The sequence below is a fragment of the Suricata suricatta genome, chromosome 6 (genome assembly GCF_006229205.1).
Source record: "Suricata suricatta isolate VVHF042 chromosome 6, meerkat_22Aug2017_6uvM2_HiC, whole genome shotgun sequence".
NCBI classification, from domain to species: Eukaryota; Metazoa; Chordata; class Mammalia; order Carnivora; family Herpestidae; genus Suricata; species Suricata suricatta.
The window spans coordinates 29,261,022-29,282,528 of record NC_043705.1 but is presented as its reverse complement, the minus strand read 5'-3'; the positions used below and the strand labels follow the sequence as shown (position 1 = coordinate 29,282,528).

Sequence of the window (21,507 nt, the reverse complement as noted above, 5' to 3'; positions counted from 1 at the left end):
CCGCGTCAGGCTCTGTGCAGACAGCAAGCTCAGAGCCTGGAGCCTGCTTCAGATTCTGTGTCTCCCTCTCTCTCTGCCCCTCCCCCTCTCATGCTCTATCTCTCTCTGTACCCAAAATAAATAAAAACAAAAAACAAACAACAAAAAAAAATGCTTATTATAGATGTTAAAATCTTATCAACTCTTGAGAGTTATAAAAAAAAAAAAAAAACAACTAGCACTTGACCAAAGCCTTAAAAAGTGTGTATATATATATAGTTACTGATGTTCATCATTATAACCTAAAATTAATGTAATTCTTGATTCAGGGTGGCTCTAAGGAAACAGCCAACTTTGCATTTAATGGGAAACCCTAGTCAATAGAAAAAAATTTTTTATTTTAACTTCTAGAGTTTGCCAAAATGAAAGAGCTATAGATATAGCAAAGAAGAGCTAGCCAATAGAGTCTGTTTTATTAGAAAGTTCCAGTTTAATACTCATTTTTTTCCTGAATGTTATAAAATTTAAAACTGCTTTAAAGAAGAAAACCCAGGGGCCCTGGGGTGGCTCAGTCACTTAAGCATCCGGACTCTTGATTTTTGGTCATGATCTCACAGTTCCTGAGATCGAGCCCCACATCAGGCTCTGTGCTGACACCATGGAGCCTACTTCAGATTCTACCTCCATCTCTCTGCTTCTCCCCAGATCACACATGCGTGTTCTCTCTCTCTCTCTCTCTCTCTCTCTCTGTAAATGAACAAAGAAGGAGGGAAGAAAGGAAGGGAGGGAGGGAGGGAGGACAGAAGAAAGACAGAAAGAGAGACAGAAAGAAAGACCAAGAAATGTCCTAACATATTTGAATCCATTTCCTCAACTAAGAAATTTTAATTAAAAAAAAAACCCGCAACTTTAAAAAAGTGAAGGGGGCAAGGGGATCCTCTATCCCAAGGGAAGTCACTAAGGGTATTTATATGAACAACCAACTTTTAAAAACCAATTTTCCCACATATAACGGTTTTAATGTATTTTTCACAGTACAGAATCTTAAAAAAAAAAAGAAGTAGTAAGACAAACAAATTCTGCTTCCCAGCAACAAATATATTTATGATTATGAGCTTTAAAGATGATAACTGGGTATCACTGGTCAAATATTTACAACTTTTCTTACACAGTATTTCAGTGTTTTTTTATACCAAGGAATAATAAGCAATGTTCATATAGACACAAAACAAAGGCAAGCCAAAACATAAATCTTTTAATTCCTAGAAGAGGAGCTTCATATTTAAATCCACAAAACCAATAATTCTCCCCCAAAGTAGAAAGAAGTAATTCAGGACAAGTATGTGCTCTGACATTAAATTTAAAGGACAATTAGCAAGGAAGCCTTGAAATAAAATGCTACACTGCATTCTATTTGGTAGACAATTACAAAATGCAAATTATTTTACAAAACCGAAAGTCAGACAATCTGCAACTGGAATAAAACCCGAACAGGAGGCCAATCATTTCAACACATCTGAAAATAATACTTGTAAGACAATTTACTGTCCAGATGTTTTAGCATAAATCACTATAAGAAAATATCTTTCTTACAGTATGTCTCCAAATTACGCCATTATGAAAAGGTCCCAGTGCCATTTTCAGAGAATGACCCAACAAAATCAGTTCTCAGCAGTCTCAGAACTGATTTTGGTTCTAAATATCCATATTCTGATTTAAAATAAATAAGCTATTTAGTGACTGTTAAGCATTTACTTAGCAGTCATCAGATGTGAACACAGATTCAACCCAAAATAAACAGAAAGAATAAGGGCATTCACTTAGAGAAGAAAACATCACATTCCACAGAATTTCACCCTTCTAATTTTATATTATGACTAAGAAATATGAAAACCAAAGAAACGTTCAAGAAAGCAGGCCTGAAATGAGAGAAAAAGAAATTTCCTAGCACAATGAACTATACCTGTCTCTGGCAAGGACAGTTTAGAAACTCAAGAGTTTCTACTAACTACCTGAAGTCTTCTAAAATATGTAATTAAAAAAAAACCTTTGAGATCACTGGACAGGGCAGCCTGGGTGGCTCAATCAGTTGAACATCCAACTCAGTTTCAGCTCAGGTCATGATTTCATCATTCATGGAATTAAGCCTTGCGTGTGGCTCTGTCGTGATAGCACAGAGCCTGCTTATGATTTTCTCTCTCCCTCTCTCTCTCTCTCTCTCTGCCCCTCGCTCACTTGCTCTTAAATAAACATTTAAAAAACAAAGATCAATGGACAGAAAATATAAAGGAAGAAAGTTATTACTGATAAGGTTTAATGTGTGTCACATATGGGCATTCTAGATAAAATAAGCAGGTAGCCTCCCCAAACACCTAGTTTGCCCATTTAAACAATTACAACACTTTACATGAATTAATTTCTTATTATCAACAGATGACAACTTTGGGCCAAACAAAATAAATGAGGAAAAAGGAAATCTATTACAACTTTCTAAAACAATGCCAATTTTCACATGTATAGGACTTCATAGTTTTATGTTCTTGTCAAGTAAGTTATCTATTCTCTACCACTCACTCCCCTCCACTAAGAAAGGAGGGAAAAAGACACTTCTTGACATCTGTGATTTAAACGTATGAACTAAAGATCATGCAGACTGGGGGTGTGGACTGCCACTATGGCTCTTTGCTACACAAAGAAGGCAGTAAGGAATGGGAGTTGTCACACAAAACCAGGAAGGACTTGCCACTCGTTAAGAGAGAGAACAGCCTTAGGGTGCCTAGGTGGCTCAATCAGTTGAGCATCTGAACCTCATCTCAGGTCATGATCTCATGGTCTGTGGGTTCGAGCCCTGTGTCAGCCTCTGTGCTCAGAGCCTGGAGCCTGCTTCGGATTCTGTGTCTCCCTCTCTCTGTAACCCTCCCCACTCCTGCTCTGCCTCTCTCAAAAATAAAGAAACATTAAAAAAATAATAATAAAAAGAGAGCGAGAACAGCCTCAGTCTCAGGATATCCCTGTTTACCTTGCTCTTAGCTATACTTCATTTACTGCTCTTTCTTTTTCAAGGCATTTTGAAATTTTTTTAACACCATCACCCATTATCCCCTCTTCATCATTTTACTTGGCCTTGTTGGATCAGTTCTCTGTGCCTTTTAATAAGATCATGAGGAAGAGCAGTCATTAATGGACCTGTTTTACAGCTGAGAAAGCAGCTCTGGAGAAGTTACTTGATCAAGCTTTAGGAAGTCCTATTCTATGGAAGCATCAGCTTACTGTACATGGTGTACAGCATCACACTATGAAGAGTGTGAAGAGTACTCATGGCTCGTGAGTTTGAACCCTGAGTCAGACTCTGTGCTGACATGACAGCTAAGAGCCTGGAGCCAGCTTCACATTTTGGTCTCCCTCTCTGTGCCACTCTCCTACTCACACTGTCTCTCTCAGTCTCTCAAAAATAAACATTTTAAAAAATTAATTTAGCGGCACCTTGGTGGCTCAGTTGGTTAAGCGTCCGGCTTTGGCTCAGGTCATGATCTCACAGTTCGTGGGTTCGGGCCCCGCACTGGGCTCTGTGCTGATGGCTAGCTCAGAGCCTGGAGCTTGCTTCGGATTCTGTGTCTCCTCTCTCTCTGACCCTCCCCTGCTCTTGTTGTCTCTATCTCTCAAAATAAATTAAAAACATTAAAAATAATAATAATAAATAATTAATTTATAAAAAGAATTAGAGAATATGGCTACAGACTCCCTACAAACATTAAAAACATACTATGAGAATGCTACAAACAATTCCTTGCATATAAAATTTGACTAACTGGATAAAATGGACCAATTCCTTTAAAGTCACAAAATTCAAACATTTACCTAAGAAGAAACAGATAACCTAAATAGTCTTATATCTATTCAAGAAACTGATTTTGTAATTTAGAACCTAAAAAAAATTTAGTTGTCTGGAGTAGATTAAGTCTCAGCAAACTTTTGTAAACAGCCAGAGAGCAAATATTTTAGGCTTTAGAGGCCATTCACTTTTAGTTTTACATGTTTCACACATACATATATTCTAGATCACAACTACTTGACTATGCCACTGTAGTGGGAAAGTAGTCATAGATAAGTAAACAAATGGGCAGAGCTGTGTCCCAATAAAATCTTACTTACAAAACTAGGAAGCAAGCCAGATATGACCTGAGAACTGTAATTTGTCAACCCTTGCCCTGGACAACTAATGTCACTTTCAAATTCTAAACTTTAAAATTCTATACTTTCATGGTCAAAAATCACATGGATTGGGTGCCTGGATGGCTCAATCACTTAAGTGTCTGACTCTGGCCTACATCATGATTCCATCATTCCTGAGTTCGAGCCACGCATCTCTGCGCACAGCTCAGAGCCTGGAGCCTGTTTCAGATTCTATGTCTGTGTGTGTGTGTGTGTGTGTGTGTGTGCGTGTGCGCGCACGCGCACCCCTCCCTGACTTACATGCATGCACTCTCTCAAAAATAAACATTTAAAAAATGATAATAAAAATCATTTGGATAAAGAATTCAAGAAAAGAATGATGCAATCACTATCACATTTGATAACAAACTATATTTTGACCAACACTTGTTAGAAATGTAATTATAGTAAACAAAAAACCCACATAACTCAAGACTTCAAACTAGTCTTGAATGAATTATTATCTTAGATGAATCAAGGCCTTAATAAAGTAAAAAATTCTCAATTTTCCCACACTAATAATACCTTGAAAATAAACACAGTACAGGGTTATCAACAAAACCTAAGGGGTACCTGGCTGGATCAGTCAATGGAGATTGTGACTCTTGGTCTTGGGGCTTTGGGTTAAAGCCCCAAGCTGGGTTCATAAATTACATAAAAATGTAATCTTAAAAACAACAACGACTAAAATTTCAAGATGCATAAGTGTCTGTTTACTTTTGTCATTATGACCATAAAAAAACAGTCGAAAAATGTGGAGAAAAACACAGAAAATTTATACTGCCTATTACCCCACCACATAACAACATTTACTAATACTGATGTATTTAGAGGTTTAACCTTTTAATCCACAACATTCTTTGATATAAACTCTTTTCAAGCCCGTCGATATCCGAAGAGCAAAAGGTAATATCAAGGATGACCTAACAGCAATCTCACAGAGCCTAAAACCTAATCCATCTGCAGCCTGACACTGGGCAGGATTCCATGCCTCCTCCATCATCCTAATCTCAAGAGACCCTTCCACCATTGCTCTGTTAGGCCAGCACCATTTCATATAACATATGAACGTGCATCTTTCTGTACAAAAAAGGTTAAGAACATACCTATTAAATAAATACCACAATTTTTAATGGCAGAGTACCACACATAGCAAGTATCTTGAACCTCTTAGAAAGCAACACAAACTACAACTCAGGGAGAGGTCCTCCTCAGAGTTAAGTTCTTTTAAACCTTTCACCTCCCACCATGAGACAAACCATACAATTTTTGACAACTAAGATTTCCAAATTAAATAAGTGCTGCTCCATCAACAGAAACAAGTCCTAGACATGCTCTAATTTTGCATTCAATGCAGCATCTATTTATGTCTAAATTCTCCCAAATATGCTAGGCAGCTCACAGAAAAGCTTACACTAACAAATCAATAAAATCATACCCAAGCACAGCTACAGAACTATGAACTAGCAATGTGGGAAACAGTTTATTGCAGGAAACCCAAAGATTCAAACAAAGATGGAAATCTAGCATAATACATAACAAAGCTCAGGTAGCTGCACATCACAGAGCCAAGTGAAACATCTATAACACTCAAGTGACACCAGAGATCCTAGCTTGAGAGGACACTGTAAAAATCTTTCCTGTTCCGTTCACTTCAAGCAGCAATACCACACCTGGGTTTATCTTATTTAGGGTGGAGTATTTAATTTCAGAACAGTCATCTATAAAGCGATACCGTGGAAAACTGCACAGCCATCGAAGATGATGATGTAAAATCCTATTTGCTGCTATGAAGATGAACAATGACAGAAATATTAAGAGTTCAGGGGTGCCTGGGTAGTTCAGTTGGCTGAGTGTCCAACTTTAGCTCAGTTTATGATCTTGCGGTCCATGAGTTCAAGCCCTGCATCGGGTTCTGTGCTGGCAGCATAAGGTTCCATGCTGGCAGCCTGGAGCCTGGAGCCTGTTTCGGATTCTGTTTCTGTCTCTGTCTCTGTCTCTGTCTCTCTCTCTCTGCCCCTCCCTCGCTCATGTTGGATCTCTCTCTGTCTCAAAAATAAACAAACCCCAAAAAAATTTTTTTTTAAAGAAGTATTAAGAGTTCAGAATTGCGGGGCGCCTGGGTGGCTCAGTTGGTTAAGCGGCCGACTCTGACTCAGGTCATGACCTCATGGTTTGTGGGTTCGAGCCCCACACTGGGTTCTGTGCTTACCACTCAGAGCCTGGATGCTGCTTTGGATTCTGTGTCTCCCTCTCTCTCTGTCCTTTTCCTGCTCGTGCTCTGTCTCTCAAAAATAAAATAAACATTAAAAGAAAATTTTTTTTTAAGAGTTCACTTTCAGGTCAGAGATCTCAGCTGTATGTATATGTAATTTTTTTTTTGGAGAGAGACAGAGAGAGACAGTGCGAGCAGGGGAAGGTCAGAGAGAGAGGGAGATACAGAATCTGAAGCAGGCTCCAGGCTCTGAGCTAGCTGTCAGTACAGAGCCCGATGCGTGGCTTGAGCCCATGAACTGTGAGATCATGACCTGAGTCAAAGTCGGATGCTTAACTGACTGAGCCACCCAGGCACCCTATATGTCATTTTAAGTAAATAACTGAATAAGGGTTTTATGGCAGTAAAATAAGTAATAATGTATGTCTTTTAGCACAATGGCATATGATATGCAGATAATCCTTACTTTTTAAGAAAAAAAGAAGAAATGGTAAGAGATACGCATGTACATCTACAGACTATGCACAATGGAGGCTGGAATACGGGACGCCAAAAATAGGTGGTAGGATTACACGTGATATATAATGAACATAGAATTATAATCAGAAAAAGAGTAAGCTATTCTAATTTTGAAAATAAGAAATGCAGCACAAAGTAATGTAGTAACAAGCTCTTCGAAGACTCCTTCAAAAGCTGGGAAGCTCTGGCTACCCAAAAGTGATTCCAGGAAGACATTTGCAAAACTGAGAAGAGATTAGCATCTAAATTAAGTGCTTCCCTTCACTACAGTAACAATATATCTTTGAAAGTGAATATTAACTGCACCCTATTCATACATCCCATATCAAATTATTATCCAAATCAAATAAAAAGTTTATACCTGCTATAGTAACATAATCAAATCCCTCAAATATATGCCCAGCACAATACCAAACAATGCCCAGTTATTGCATTCCTCGTTTAGGATCCTAACACCACTGCAGCCAGTGTTTGTGGGCAAGAACAAAGATAAAACTTATCTGTAAGCAACATCATCCTCACAGGATCTTAAGCTCTACCTATTTTTCTTTTTGTCTAAAACTAAAGTTTTAGGTATGAAAAATACAAGCTATGATAGCTACTAGATATGGATACTGTACCATTTTGGACACTGAATGAGGAGCCTGGTTACCAGTAGTCAGAACTACCCAGGAGAAATATAATGTGAACAAATTATAAAAACTATTTTCTAGTAGCCGTAAATAAAAAGAAATAAAGTTTAACCGATTTTATTTAACACAATATATCCAAAATATATTATCAAGATATTACTGATATTTTACATCCTTTTTTCTGTACTCACTGTTTGAAATGTGATGTGTAGTTTATACTTACAGTACATCTCAGTATGAACTAGTCATATTCAGACACTCAACAGCCACATGGCTACTGGTTACCCCGTGGATGGCAAAGAGCTGCTGCTACTCAACCCCAAATCCTATGCTTGTTCTTCCCAATTTTAAGTCCTAACTCCAATCAGTCAACAACCATTAACTGCTGACTGACTGCTTAGGCCAAAACCAAACGGATTTCATTTCAAATACTGAGGGTCTTCAATGCTTCAAATACTGTGTTAAGTATTTTCAGATATAGGGGTGAAGGAGTGGAGAAGAAGAGTTTGATTTATTTATTTTTTCAGAGTTTAGGGGGTTTGAAGATGGGTGTGGTAACAAAGACAAATTAAGTGTGGTTATAGCAAATTCTACTACTGGGAAAACAACTCAAAGCAGATGCCCTAATAAAGGGAGAAAGGAACAAATTAACAATCAGCTTATCCCTCAACAGAGCCCACGTCAGGCTCTGAGCATGCTTAGGATTCTCTCTCCGTCTCCCTCTGAGCCTGAAGCACGCGCCCGCGCACGCGCTCGCTCTCTCTCTCTTTCTCTCCCTCGCGCGGGCGCAAAATAAACAAAACATTAAAAACAAGAGGGTAAAAACTATTTTAAAATAAAAGATACATTCCACACAAAATAGGGGTGGGAAATTAGAATGCATATTCCTAAATACAGTAGTGGTGGTTCAGTAATTTAATGCAGATGAATGACTTTCAATTATGAAAAAATAAAGTGGTAATTTTAAAAATTCAATTATATTTCATTTTAATTTCAATCCATTTACTTTTAAACCTTTTAAGGTTACAATACCCATCCAAGCTGTTTTTCTTTCTCTAGAACCCGCCCTGGCGTAACCTTAAGCTGACAGAGCAGGAACAAATTAAACTTAGCCACAGTAACCACATTTCATTTCAAGGAAACCTGAAGTTATTTGCGGAACCACCAAGATCCATTCAATGTCAAAAGACCTCTATTGTCGTGCATCTAAGGCATTTCCATAATGTTAAGTAAGGGTCAAATGCATTACTTTTAACATCAATATCTCTTAGCTCTCTGTACAGTTAAGTTAGCAATACAGCCAAAAGTAACCTCCTACACGTATAACCACAATGCAAGTACAAATATAAAGGCTGTTGGCCTCCTGGCCCTTGGAGCCTTTAAGGAGTCTGGCTCTCACCTGATGAACTAAATTTAACTCTACATGACCCAGGATACCACTTTGCCTCACTGCTTGTTTCAGAGCAGTTAGTTTAATTTTTTCTACAGATGTCATCCATATACTAAGGAAATCTACAGGAAGTAGAGGTAAACCACCCATGGCCTCCTTCCTTATAACCTCCTAGAATATAAGGCCCATAAGGGGAAGGATCTTTTTTTATTTTTTTCACTCATGTATCCCTACCACCATAAGTATCCAAAACGGTTTGTTTTATTCATTCTCCCAAATCAACATGAGTTAGTTTACAAAGCAATCACTTACTGAGTACCTCCTCTAGTATTATACTAGTCCCTGAAAGAGTATTTTAAAAATGTTTCCTGTCTTTTAAAAGCTTAAGACACAGTTACAGAAATTACATGGATAAAGAAAATACAATTTAGCAACAATTCAAGGAAGTCAACAATTCAGTACAAAACTTCAAGTAGCAAAGAAATGATGCAGAATGGTGCAGTGCGAATGGACCTTCAACGAAGAGATGGGGGAAATGTGGGCCCTGAAGCAAGAGCAGGTAAGGTTTTAAAGTAGGATGAGAAATTCAAACACTTAATGAACTATGTCATACGGAAGGTATGAGCTCAGACTGGTATGAGCAACCAGAACAGACTACAAAATGGAGAAATTGAGTAAAGCCTAGAATACAGCAAAGGCTTTGAAGACAGAAGAGGACAAATGCAATAAACCATCAGAGGCGTTTCTCTCCCTTAACTACAGATTGGAATTACCTGAAGAACTTTTAAAAATACTGTCACCTGGATCTCAATTCAGTGATTCTGATTTAAAAGGGGTATAACCTGCACATCAAGATTTCTTTTAGAGTTCCCTAGGGATTCTAATGTGCACCAAAATTCAGAATCACTGCTGCAGAGGGAAAACCAATGTAACTTAGTAAGTGGCAACACAGGATGAAGAAGCAAGACCAGAAACTATGGCAAGATTTTATGTTATCTATACAAATAGTGACTAGTAAAAAACAGTCGTTATTATACGTGCTATAAGGATCAGTGCATCATTCTTCCTTTTACACCGAGCCCCGGCACATGACTTTGCATGTGACACATACTCAGGATAAACGAAGTGATAGGCAGACATTGCTGGTTAAGTTCTGATTGTTACCAAAGGTTCTAAATGTTTTTGAATGCTTCAAAAATAAGCAAAACTCAACCCCAGTTGCTACTGCTTCTTGCAGACCCTATCACTTACTAACCTTTCAAAGTGTACTTCATTGCCCTCTCCCCCCACCCCCACCTCATCTTCACTCCATCACTTTTGACAGCACCTAGCCTGCTCAAGGTTACATGGATCAACACAAAGGAACTAAATATTTTTATCTTTAAGAAAAACATGCCCATAGATGATCTTCTAAAATATAATCTGAATCTCAAAATAATTTCTTTCAAAATTTCCACCATAATCTTTATATTTAAGCCAACCAAAGATCATTGTTCTAGTTTTCCTTACATAATAAAATATTATTACGTAAGAGTGATGTTATAGTCTCCAGATCTTCAAGTAGAAATGAGTGTTTCCTACCTTTATTTACATCCATGGCACAAACTGAAGATATTACTTGTATGACACTCTGGAGAGAAACTAAAAGATTACTCACTACTAGAGATGACTAGCACAAAATCCAACCAACCCAAAGACTCAAGGGATCATTAGGAAGCTCTTATATGCAGAATGGTTAGGAAGCTCTCTCATGGGGCCATAAGAACAAACTTATCACATATTCTTCCCCGCCAAAGACTGTTTTTAAAGCATTTTCCTAATCGTAACTACATTTGTTTTTTTTTTTAAACCACTAACATACTACATGTGATAGCAGATAACTGATCCACACACGTACTGAGTCCATTGTTTCTCTGTTTAAACCTTTAAAAAAAATTTTTTTTAAGTTTATTTATTTTGAGAGAGACAGAGACAACAAACGGGGGAGGTGGAGGGGCAGAGATAGAGAGGGACACAGAATCCCAGGCAGGCTCCACCCTGTCAGCACAGAGCCCAACATGGAGCTTGAACCCATAAATGGTGAGATTATGACCTGAGCTGAAATCAAGGGACACTTAACCAAATGAGCCACCCAGGCACACCCCTGTTTAAAACTCTTAGTATCATGAACGATTCTTCAAATTATTCATTTTTTATATTTTCCAATTTTCAAATTTAGATAAGGATTTTTAAATGTGCACCACACTTTCACTGTGACTGATCAACTGCTTTTTCCATTTGATTTAACTAAGCCTCTAATCTCATTTTTCTGAGGTAGACTGCATATGATCAAAACATAGCAATGGCTTAAAAAATTCAATATGCTTCACTAATTTCACAATATGGTAGAAACAAGATAAACACACTAAGGCATTCATCTTCACCCTAGGTACTCCATCATGACTCACTATTATACGTTCACATATATAGGCATATAAGTGAACAAATAAGATGTACAGCAAATGAATAAATGAGAAAGTACCAAGACTTTTCCCTGAAAAGCATTAAACAGAAAAAATCACTAGTAAAAACCACTTAGTATTGTTCCTTTTCCCTTAAAATTATTTTATATAAATTTTATTTAATTTACTCCTTTTCTGCAACAATAAATATGGGTACAGGTGTAAATTTTAATAACTCTAAGCATTAAACAACTGAAACTGAAGAAGGAAAAAGGAAGATAATGACAAGAGAGATAAAAGTCATTAGATACAGGATAACCTATGGGGGAAAAATATTTTTTACAACACTGGGGTTTTCTTACTCTACCAGTTTTTAAACACAAACCTTAAAAATTCAAAATTACTGCTCAGTTTGCCTAATACAGCTCTAATTGGTAATTACCTATTCTCATGACATTCCATATGGCTCATGAAAAAAATTATCAACTACAAATATTTTCACCATTCCCTTTTGCCCAAAATTAGATGGCCACTTAGATGTGATAATGGAAATTTTAAGGATATTGAAGGCCATTATCTGTAGGACATGGGGGCTGAAATGTTTAGTGCTTAAGCAACACAATGTCAGCAACTTACTTCCAAATGTTTAACATAAAAAAATGTTATGTGTATATATATATATATATGTTTATACAAATAAACCATACATTTGTATACACAAACATGCACATATGTCTAAGTAATAACTAGTGAATCTAGATAAAAGATAGGTGCTCACTGTATGATTTTCACAAGTTAAAAAGTTTTCAGCATAAAAAGTTGGGAGGGGAACCTGGGTGGCTCAGTCAGTTGAGCATCTTCAGCTCAGGTCATGATCTCATGGTTCGTGGATTCAAGCCCCCGGTCACGCTCTGTGTGGACAGCTCAGAGCCTAGAGCCTGCTTGAGATTCTGTGTGTGTGTCTCTCTCTCTCTCTCTCAAAAATAAACATTAAAAAAGAAATAAGTTGGGGAACAGAGAAAGCCTTTTATTTATGCATTCCTAGAAATTTCTGCCCCATCCTAAAGGGTCAAAGAGCCAAGAATGCACTTGTCATTTTTAGTTAAAACATCTCAGATCCAGGGACACCTGGGTGGCTCAGTTGGTTAAGCATCCGACTCTGGCTCCAGTCATGTTCTCACAGTTTGTGAGTCCAAGCCCAGGCATCAGGCTCCATGCTGACAGCTCAGAGCTTGGAACCTACTTCATATTCTGTGTCTCCCTCTCTCTCTGCCCCTCCCTCACTCGCACGCGCGCTCTCTCTCTCTCTCTCTCAAAAATAAAGAAACATTTGAAGAAAAATGTTTAAGCATCTCAGATCCATCATATGTTACGAAAAAACCCTCTTACTTCAAAGAAAAATTCTAATACTCACATTACCCATGTACTCTGAAAGCAAGTCCTGCAGGGCCTGGCGGACAGCATTACACTCTGCCACAATTCTCTCACGCCGGTCATCACGTGTGCAAGACGAGTCAGCCATGAGGGCAGCCCCACTGATGATGCTTTCTAGGCGCTCCTCCAGAGAAGGCCTAAAGCGCTCCTCACTGAAGCTCAAGGGATCCACAATGATTTGTTTCTGCAAAGAAAATGTTACTGAATCTTAGTGCTCATCTCTGTTCCCTCCATTATTCAAGGAGGTGAGGAAAGTGTTGATCAGAAACATCAGGATTTAATACAAAAACTCCAATGCCTAAAAGGAAGTTGTACTTCCTGGTAGAGGAAAGACCTACAAGTTGGCCTATGGTAAATGACTGTCCTCAAAGGAACTATAAGCATACTTCCAACTGAATGGAGCCTAGATAAGATAGACCACAAATGCAAATATAAATTATGTCAGTATAAAAATCATATTTATGCTACTGAATCTGAACATCTACATGTCAGCTTGCACATTATTAGTGGAAGTTACCAAATGAGAATTGCAAGGAAAATAAGTTAGCTCTCTTTTCCTTTTCTATGTAAAGAACATAAAACTGCTACAGGACATCAGCCAAACTATTTCACAGGAAAAAAATAAAAACAGAACAATGACTCTGTCCTCAAAGTTTCAGGGGCGCCTGGGTGGCTCAGTCGGTTAAGCCTCAAAGTTTCAGAAAGGAATGCATTTATAATCAATTCCAATCTATTTTCCTCATCTTACACATCTCATCTAACTGTGTAAACAATGCAGGCAAATTTATCCTGTTATGTCTAAATTAGAGGCTTTCTTTACTTAAAAGCTTCCAGCTGATCTGTGAGAGATGCTAGCAATCCATCCCAACAAAGACACTCTGTGACATATAACTGCCCCAGTAAGAAGAAATCCTCACTCTGTCTCCTCTTCACTGCCCCCACTCCACTTAAATCCAGGTACCAGTAATATATGAGGTCAGATCACAAGCAAGCTTTAAGTACAAGGTAAAACATCAATAGACCAAGGACAAAAGCTACTTGCTTCCCTCCAACTTTTCTGCTTGATAGAATTTATTCTGACACCGGTAAATGTCTGTGCAAATATTTTGCATTTAACTTTTCTTTATAAGGACTATTCTTACCCCCTCATTTCAAGTTAAATGCCAGGTTTTTCCTTTAAAAAGGCTTGCCCTTTGCCAGTAAGTATACATCTATTTTTTCTTTCCCTTCCCAAGAATCCTCAGTTTCAAAACTGAAAATGCAATGCCTCAAGTTCATTATTACCCTACATTTTAACTGATTTTTTCTTTTTTATTGTGTATTCAAAACGGAATACACAATGCCTTCTAACCAAAAGGAATGAGGAAGGAATGGTGATAGTATTTTAATAGAGTAACTGAATTACAATGGGTCTGTGATCATTTCGCCCAACCCCCTCATTATATAAAGTTTCACTCCAGTCCTAAGAGGTTAAGTGGCCTCAGGCAGTTACTACTCAAATTAGGGCAAAATGTAATCCTTAGTGCCTTCAAAGAAGCCAATACCTAAGACTGCCAAATTCGAGGAGGATGGAAAAAACTGCCAATAAACTGTAAGATGCACAGTAAAAGTCCGCTAAAATGTCATTTAATGTTTATGGCTCCAGGGTAAAAAGTAGTCCTAAGACCATGGTCTGTAGAATTAACAGTCTTTATGATTTATGAAGTCTTAATCAGCCATGTACATCAGCAAGGATCAGTCACCCAAGCCAAAGTAAAGGGTGAGACAAAGTAAGAAAAGATAAAGGAAAAACTGCTTAAAACAAAATGCACTCCATTATATAGACTCTATACTTCCAAGTATTCCTACTTATGAAAAGATGCTGATGACAGGGAAAGCAATTTTCTCTTATGTTAATTTAAAAAAAAATGTAGGGGCACCTGGGTGGCTCAGTCAGTTAGGCAGCCGACTTCAGCTGCACACATGATCTCAGGGTTCATGAGTTCTAGCTCCATGTCAGGCTCTGTGCTGACAGCTCAGAGCCTGGAGCCTGCTTTGGATTCTATGTCTGCTTCTCTCTCTCTCTGCTCTTCTCCCACTCATGCTCTGCTTCTGTCTCTCAAAAATAAATAAACGTTAAAAAAAATTTTTTTTAATGGAAGAAGAAGAGGGAACAAAAATCTAGAGGCTCCTGGGGGGCTCAGTCAGTTAAGCCATCAACTCTTAATTTTGGCTCAGATCATGATCTCACAGTTTATGAGTTTGAGCCCCACGTGGGACTCTACATTGACAGTGTGGAGCCTGCTTGAGATTCTCTCTCTTTTCTCCCTCTGCCCCTCTCCCACTCATACAAAATCAATCAATCAATACAATTTTTTTTTAATGTAGGGGTGGCTCAGTGGTTCAGTGTCCAATTTAGGCTCAGGTCATAATCTCACAGTTGTTGAGTTTGAGTCCCGCATCGGGCTCTGTGCTGGAAGCTCAGAGCCTGGAGCCTGCAATGGATTTTGTGTGTCCCTCTCTCTCTGCCCCACCATCACTTATGTTCAGTCTCTCTCAAAAATTTTAAAAATATTTTTTTTATGTAACCCAACCAGTTGGCTTAAAAAAAAAAAAATTTTTTTTTAAATCTTAAACTGCTGCCATCTACTGGAAGCCTTGAGGCACTGTGGGTAGAAGTTTTTAAAAACACACAAAACCCACCAAAAAATTAAGTTTAGAGTTGATACATAGAACAGTATGCACAGAGAATGCATTAAAAAAATAGATCCAGAGCATCAACCATAAAAGATAATTATATGGAATTAAGCTAAGAAAGTATTTTAGGCCCAAATTTCCTTCTGCTTGATTAAATTTTGTTAATTATCCTTATTGAGAAGTATATATCATCTAGGCAGACAAGTGAGATTAACACTGAAGACACTTCTGTGGTAATCACTTATGATGTATCTGTTTCTCCTACTAGACTGTCAGCCCTGGGACTGCAGAGTCTATATACACTTTGCCTCTGTATCTCAGAGAACTTTACATCTACCAAAAGGTTAAAATCCTGGGTGAAATCAACCAAACTCATATCCTCAACAGAGAATGACCTCATAGTAAACAGAAGTTACATAAAAGAATTAATAATTTTAACACAAAAGAAAAGGAAAAGAACAAGAAAAATGTTGTAGGCCAAGTCAATATCAAATACACTGAAGAATCCTAAAATTTCTTTTGACATAGATTATAAATCTAAGTAGAAATTGAACTTTCAGCAGAAACCTGATCACATTTCCCTAGAAATTCTCTTAACTTTGAGGGGATGGTTGAGAACTTGAAGTTTCTCCCCAAGTATAACTTACATCAAAGTTATTGAGCGCATATGCCAGTTCTCCTCCTCCTCCACCCTGGTGCTGGGAGGCATCATCTGATGCAGTGGCCTGAGCTGCATTCGAAATGCCTGTGACCGCCTGCTGCAGCTGCTTATATATGAGGTCTCTGTTAGCCTTATAGGCTGCAACATCAGGGTGCTGTAGGCATGCCTGGGATGCAGTATAGAGGATCGGAACATTTTTCTGCAGGATTCCTCTGGCTGCAGCCATCTGATCACGATGGCCCACATCTTTCAGCTCCTGTAAAAGACAAACAAGACATTGGAGCAGTCTTTATATGGGTTCTAATTGTTAAAAAAAAAAAAAAATTGTCAGTAACTGCTGAAAAGTTAGACTTTCTGCTAATTAGACACAATCCTTTCATTAACAGTGTAGCTTCATAACAAAGGAGGCAGCATGGCTCAGTATGTAAAGTTCAAACTTTTCCAAACCGAACAGACCTGGATTTGAATCTCCAGCTCTACTTTTACCTGGTTTTTGTGATCTTAATTTTTTTTTAATGGGTTTTATTTATTTTTGAGAGACAGAGGCAGCGCAAACAGGAGAGGATCAGAGAGAGAGGGAGATACAGAATCCAAAGCAGGCTCCAGGCCCTGAGCTAGCTGTGAGCATAGAGCCCAAAGCAGGGCTTGAACCCACGAACCAGGAGATCATGACCTGAGCCAAAGTCGGACGCTTAACCGACTGAGACACTCGGGCACCTCCATGATCTTATTTAAAATCCGCATCCTTGGGGCACCTGGGTGGCTCAGTCTTAAGCGTCCAACTTCGGCTCAGGTCATGATCTCATGGTCCGTGAGTTCGAGCCCCCCATCAAGCTCTATGCTGACAGCTCAGAGGCTGGAGCCTGCTTCAGATTCTGTGTCTCCCTCTCTCTCTGCCCCTCCCCTGCTAATGCTCTCTATCTCTCAAAACTAAACATTTAAAAAATTTTTAATTAAAAAAAAAATTTTAATTAAATCTCCATCCTCAGGGCACCCAGCTGGCTCTGTCAGTAGAACATGAGACTCTCTTGATCTCTAGGTTCTAAGTTTGAGCCCCACATTAGGTGTAGAGATTACCTAAAAATAAAACTCTTTAAAAAAATAAAATAAAATAAATAAAATCCCCATACTGTTTCTCTTTCTGTAAAATAGAAGCATAATATATTTCTCTTCTAACTGTCCTGAGGCTCAAACAGGATAATGCTTGTAAACCACCTAGCACAGCACCAACTAAAACTCAATGCATAAAAATAACCAGCACCTTCATTACAACTACATTAAGTTGTATGTACCTATTCTAATCAAATTAGAAAAATTATTCATATACACATAGTTTGAATATTTGTCATTAAGTCATAAAAAGTTCATTGTAAGAGTCTGGTGAATTTGGGCTGGGATAGCACAAGTGTACATGAACTGTGCAAACCAACCAGGTGAGGATGAGGCAGGTTGTTCTCTTACATACACACACACCATGCCGCCACCCCCCCCACTCCCCATCCCAAAGATGGCCACAGGACATAGGTCATTAAGGCATAGAACTGAGACTCATGTGCTCCATGACTTTAATCCAAAAGGGTGTCTGGGTGGCTCAGTAAGTTGAGCATCCGACTCTTGATTTTAGCTCAGGTCATGATCCCAGAGTCCTGGGATGGAGCCCCACGTCAGGTTCTGTGCTGAGCGTGGAACTTGCTTGAGAGTCTCTCTCTTGCCCTGCCCCTCTACCCTACTGGCTCGCTCGCTTGCTCTCTCAAAAGATTCCATTTTACTGTAATACTCTATACACATGCAGTCCAAAGTGAAACTCTCCTTTTCAACTTCCTCTACACCATAATTATAGTCCACAGTTTAAAAAAAACTTGAGGTTCCTAGCATGGTTCTCACTAGTGACATCTACTAGGCTAAGTGTATATACACTAAGTGACAAATAAGTGATACCAAATTAGTGACAAATAAGCAAGATAGGAAGAGGGTATTTCTGGTATCCCATTGTTATTCAAAGTGCTCAAGAGAAGGGGAGGAGAGACTTATATCTTTAGTAAATATGTATTACTACCACCAAAGAGAAATAGAAGTGATAATCCTAACCACCAGATCTGTTCTATTTTACCTGTGAATATAATTTTAATGTTAATTGCACCAACTAAACCCTACAGTACAAATTTAAATGTTTTAAAAGAATATCACATGTATAAACAGTAAGAGAAAATTAACTACGAAAGGCCAAAGTCAGTAACTCAATTTGAAGTCTGACGTAGGCATTTAATGGCTCACGTTTTTAGAGGAGTTCCTAATTAAGCATTAGACACACCTAACTGGCTTCTTTTTCTGATCCTTCAACTCACTATATATTTTAGGTTTGCATCATTTTTCAAACCTTGTACAATATGACAGCTTACTTTTCCTCCTAGAATTCTTTTCTCATTTGGAATCTGAATTGCAAGTAAGAGCTCCCAGCACTCCAAATGCCTCGTAGCACAGTACATTAGGCTAAATATTCAGAAACAGGACCCTGTGGATTTAGAGAATCAGTGATCATTTCAATATTCGAGCTATGACAGGGGGTTAAGGCTAACCATTAAGTTAAAACAGATAGTGCGCACATTCTGTGTGGCATTTTCTAAATGCCTGGCCATCACCACAACCTCAGAGACATTTAAGCCTTCTAGGGACGCATTTGCATCTAAGTACTTAGACTGTCCTCTGTTTTATAAAATGTTCTGCAATTAGCTTTGGAATCCTTCCCGAAGTATCTATAACCTACATCAGTACCGTCTCTTATAAAGGTTACCAAAGACACCTGTGGTCACCTGAAGTTAATAGATGCCAGAATTACTATTCAATACTTGACTTTCCTAAAGCCACTGCCTGGCCTGGTATGAGAACTTCTACCTTCCTGAAAACTAGAGTAGGTAAAATATTCAGAAACAGGACCCCATGGATTTAGAGAATTGGTGAGCATCTCAAGATTCAAGCTGTGATAAGGGGCAAGGGCTCTTGTCCTCATCACAATTTATGCCTGATAGATTCCTATGCACCAAGTAAGGGGGATATATTTTAATCTATGATGAAAATGACAACAACATATCATCATTTGTCCTAACTGCCAAAGTGTTCAGCTTTCTCTCAAGAACTACTTTTGCCATAGCACACACAAAAAACTAGATTTTAGGGGCGCCTCGGTGGCTCAGTCTGTTGGGCATCGGACTTCAGCTCAGGTCATGATCTCACAGCTCGTGGGTTTGAGCCCCGCATCGGGTTTTCTGCTGGTGGCTCCGAGCCTGGAGCCTGCCTTGGATTCTGTCTGTCTGTCTCTCTCTGCTCCTCCACCATTCATGCTCTGTCTCCTCTCCCTCAAAAGAATAAAAAGCATTTTTAAAAAATTCAAAAACTAGATTTTGTTAAGTAAACATAGGAAAATGGGAACTACCATAAGGCAGCACTATTTACTAAGAATAATAATCTTAAGTATTATTTTCAAATTATGTAACAATGATACACTGGTGAAATCAATGAGCTATTGCTGAAAATAATAATGAGTAACTCTAAAAAGGTATTTACTGTGTGCTACATACTCTTATAAACCCTTTATAAATACACATTGGTGAAAAAAATTAGCTATTAAAGGAACTGGTGAAAAAAAATGAGCTATTAAGGAATATAAAAGATTACCTATGAAATTAGAGTCCCTTGGTCTATTTTAGCCTTCATGACTCCCAAACTTTATCAATCCAATTGTGTTTCAAGCACACTCAGGAACAAACAGAAAACATGAAGAAATGACTGCTTTCAACGTAATTTCAACTATCACATGTAGTGACTGATAAGTAATCTAGAGCACTCCTTCTACCCAAGAGCTGGAAATTCAAGTAAAAGTGTCCTCTCATTTCTCTCTTTATACTGTTAATATAAAATTGTAGCCATAAATATATGTGATCAGGTATCTTCTCTTGAATTCAAACAACTACACTTAAAGAAAAGGTCCAAAGGCAAACCCAGCTGGTCCAGGTTTATTTACACATAAAATATATTACTATCCATTACCACTGTGTCTGTTCAAGCTTTCAGGGAAAAAAAATCATCAAAGTCAGAGTTCAGAGACTAGGTAAGAAGCATTACATTTTTAGCAAATGTTTCAACAAGCTCTAGTACCTGGGTTGGTGGAATATATACCACCCAGCACAGGGTAAGCATTCTGGGTAAACATGCAAGCCATCTCTATCGGACTGAGAGACAGAACTAACCATAGGAGGCACATGCAGTTCTCCTCAAAGGGACTAAGGTCACTGCTGGCCCATCCCCACCTCTGCTATCTATTTTACAGTAAAAGAAGAGCCTGCAGCAGTCTAAAGGAAATTCAACACTTAAGAGTGAGCAAATTATATTCCAGCTCAAGAAAATAATAGATTAGGACCACATTTAGAATCCTACTCCAGGATGGATCTGCAGCACAGCAAAATGGCTTACCCACTTGGTTCATTAAATACTACCATATCCAGGCAATATTCTAAGCACTAAGGATTGTAAAAGCCATTTGAACAGACAACATCTCTGCCCCTGGAACCAGAAAGACTGGATTAAAAACCTGGCTACAATTCTGACGAGATGAATGACCTTGCCACATTATTTAACCTCCGTATACTCCAGTTCTTTCATCTCTGAAGATGAGTAGGGAGGGGCGAGGGGGGCACCTAGGCGGCTCAGTTGGTTAAGCCACTTCCTTTAGGCTCAGGTCATGATCTCATGTCAAGAGATCGAGCCCGTCATCTGGCTCTGAGCTGAAAGCGGAACCTGCTTTGGATTCTCTCTCTCTCTACCTCTCTGGCCCCCACACACTCATGCTCGCACTCTCTCTCAAAAATAAGTAAATGAACGTTTTTTTAAAATGAGCATCTGATTGGGGCGCATGGGTGGCTCAGTTGGTTAAGCATCCGACTTTGGCTCAGGTCATGATCTCATGGTTCATGGGTTCGAGCCCCGTGTCAGGCTCTGTGCTGACCGCTAGCTCTGAGCCTGGAGCCTGTCTTCAGTTTCTGTGACTCCTTCTCTCTCTGACCTTCCCCTGCTCACGCTCTCTCTCTCTCAAAAATAAATTTTAAAAAACATTTAAAAATAAATAAATAAATAAATAAATGAGCATCTGATCAATTACAGTATGTACCTTAGACTATTCTGTGAAGACTAAATGAATGTGTATTTATAAAGGATTTATAAGAGTATGTAGCACACAGTAAATACCTTTTTAGAGTTACTCATTATTATTTTCAGCAACATCCTTACCATCACCACACCATGCTCCAGAAAAACATTACAGTTAATTCCAAAGAGCCACCAGACCTTAGAAGGTT

The 21,507-nt window shown here is 38.5% G+C and overlaps 1 protein-coding gene across 2 annotated transcripts in view; it reads right to left on the bottom strand.

Annotated features, from left to right (window-relative positions):
- The window catches only part of CTNNA1 (catenin alpha 1), a 178,818-nt gene that overhangs the window by 90,052 nt on the left and 67,259 nt on the right, over positions 1-21,507 (bottom strand). For both annotated transcript variants that reach the window (XM_029941997.1, XM_029941996.1), the window contains exons 6-7: positions 16,146-16,415; positions 12,803-13,006 (exon numbers count right to left, since the gene is read on the bottom strand). In XM_029941997.1, the coding sequence (XP_029797857.1) occupies positions 12,803-13,006; positions 16,146-16,415 (474 nt within the window). The remainder of the gene's footprint in view (positions 1-12,802; positions 13,007-16,145; positions 16,416-21,507) is intronic.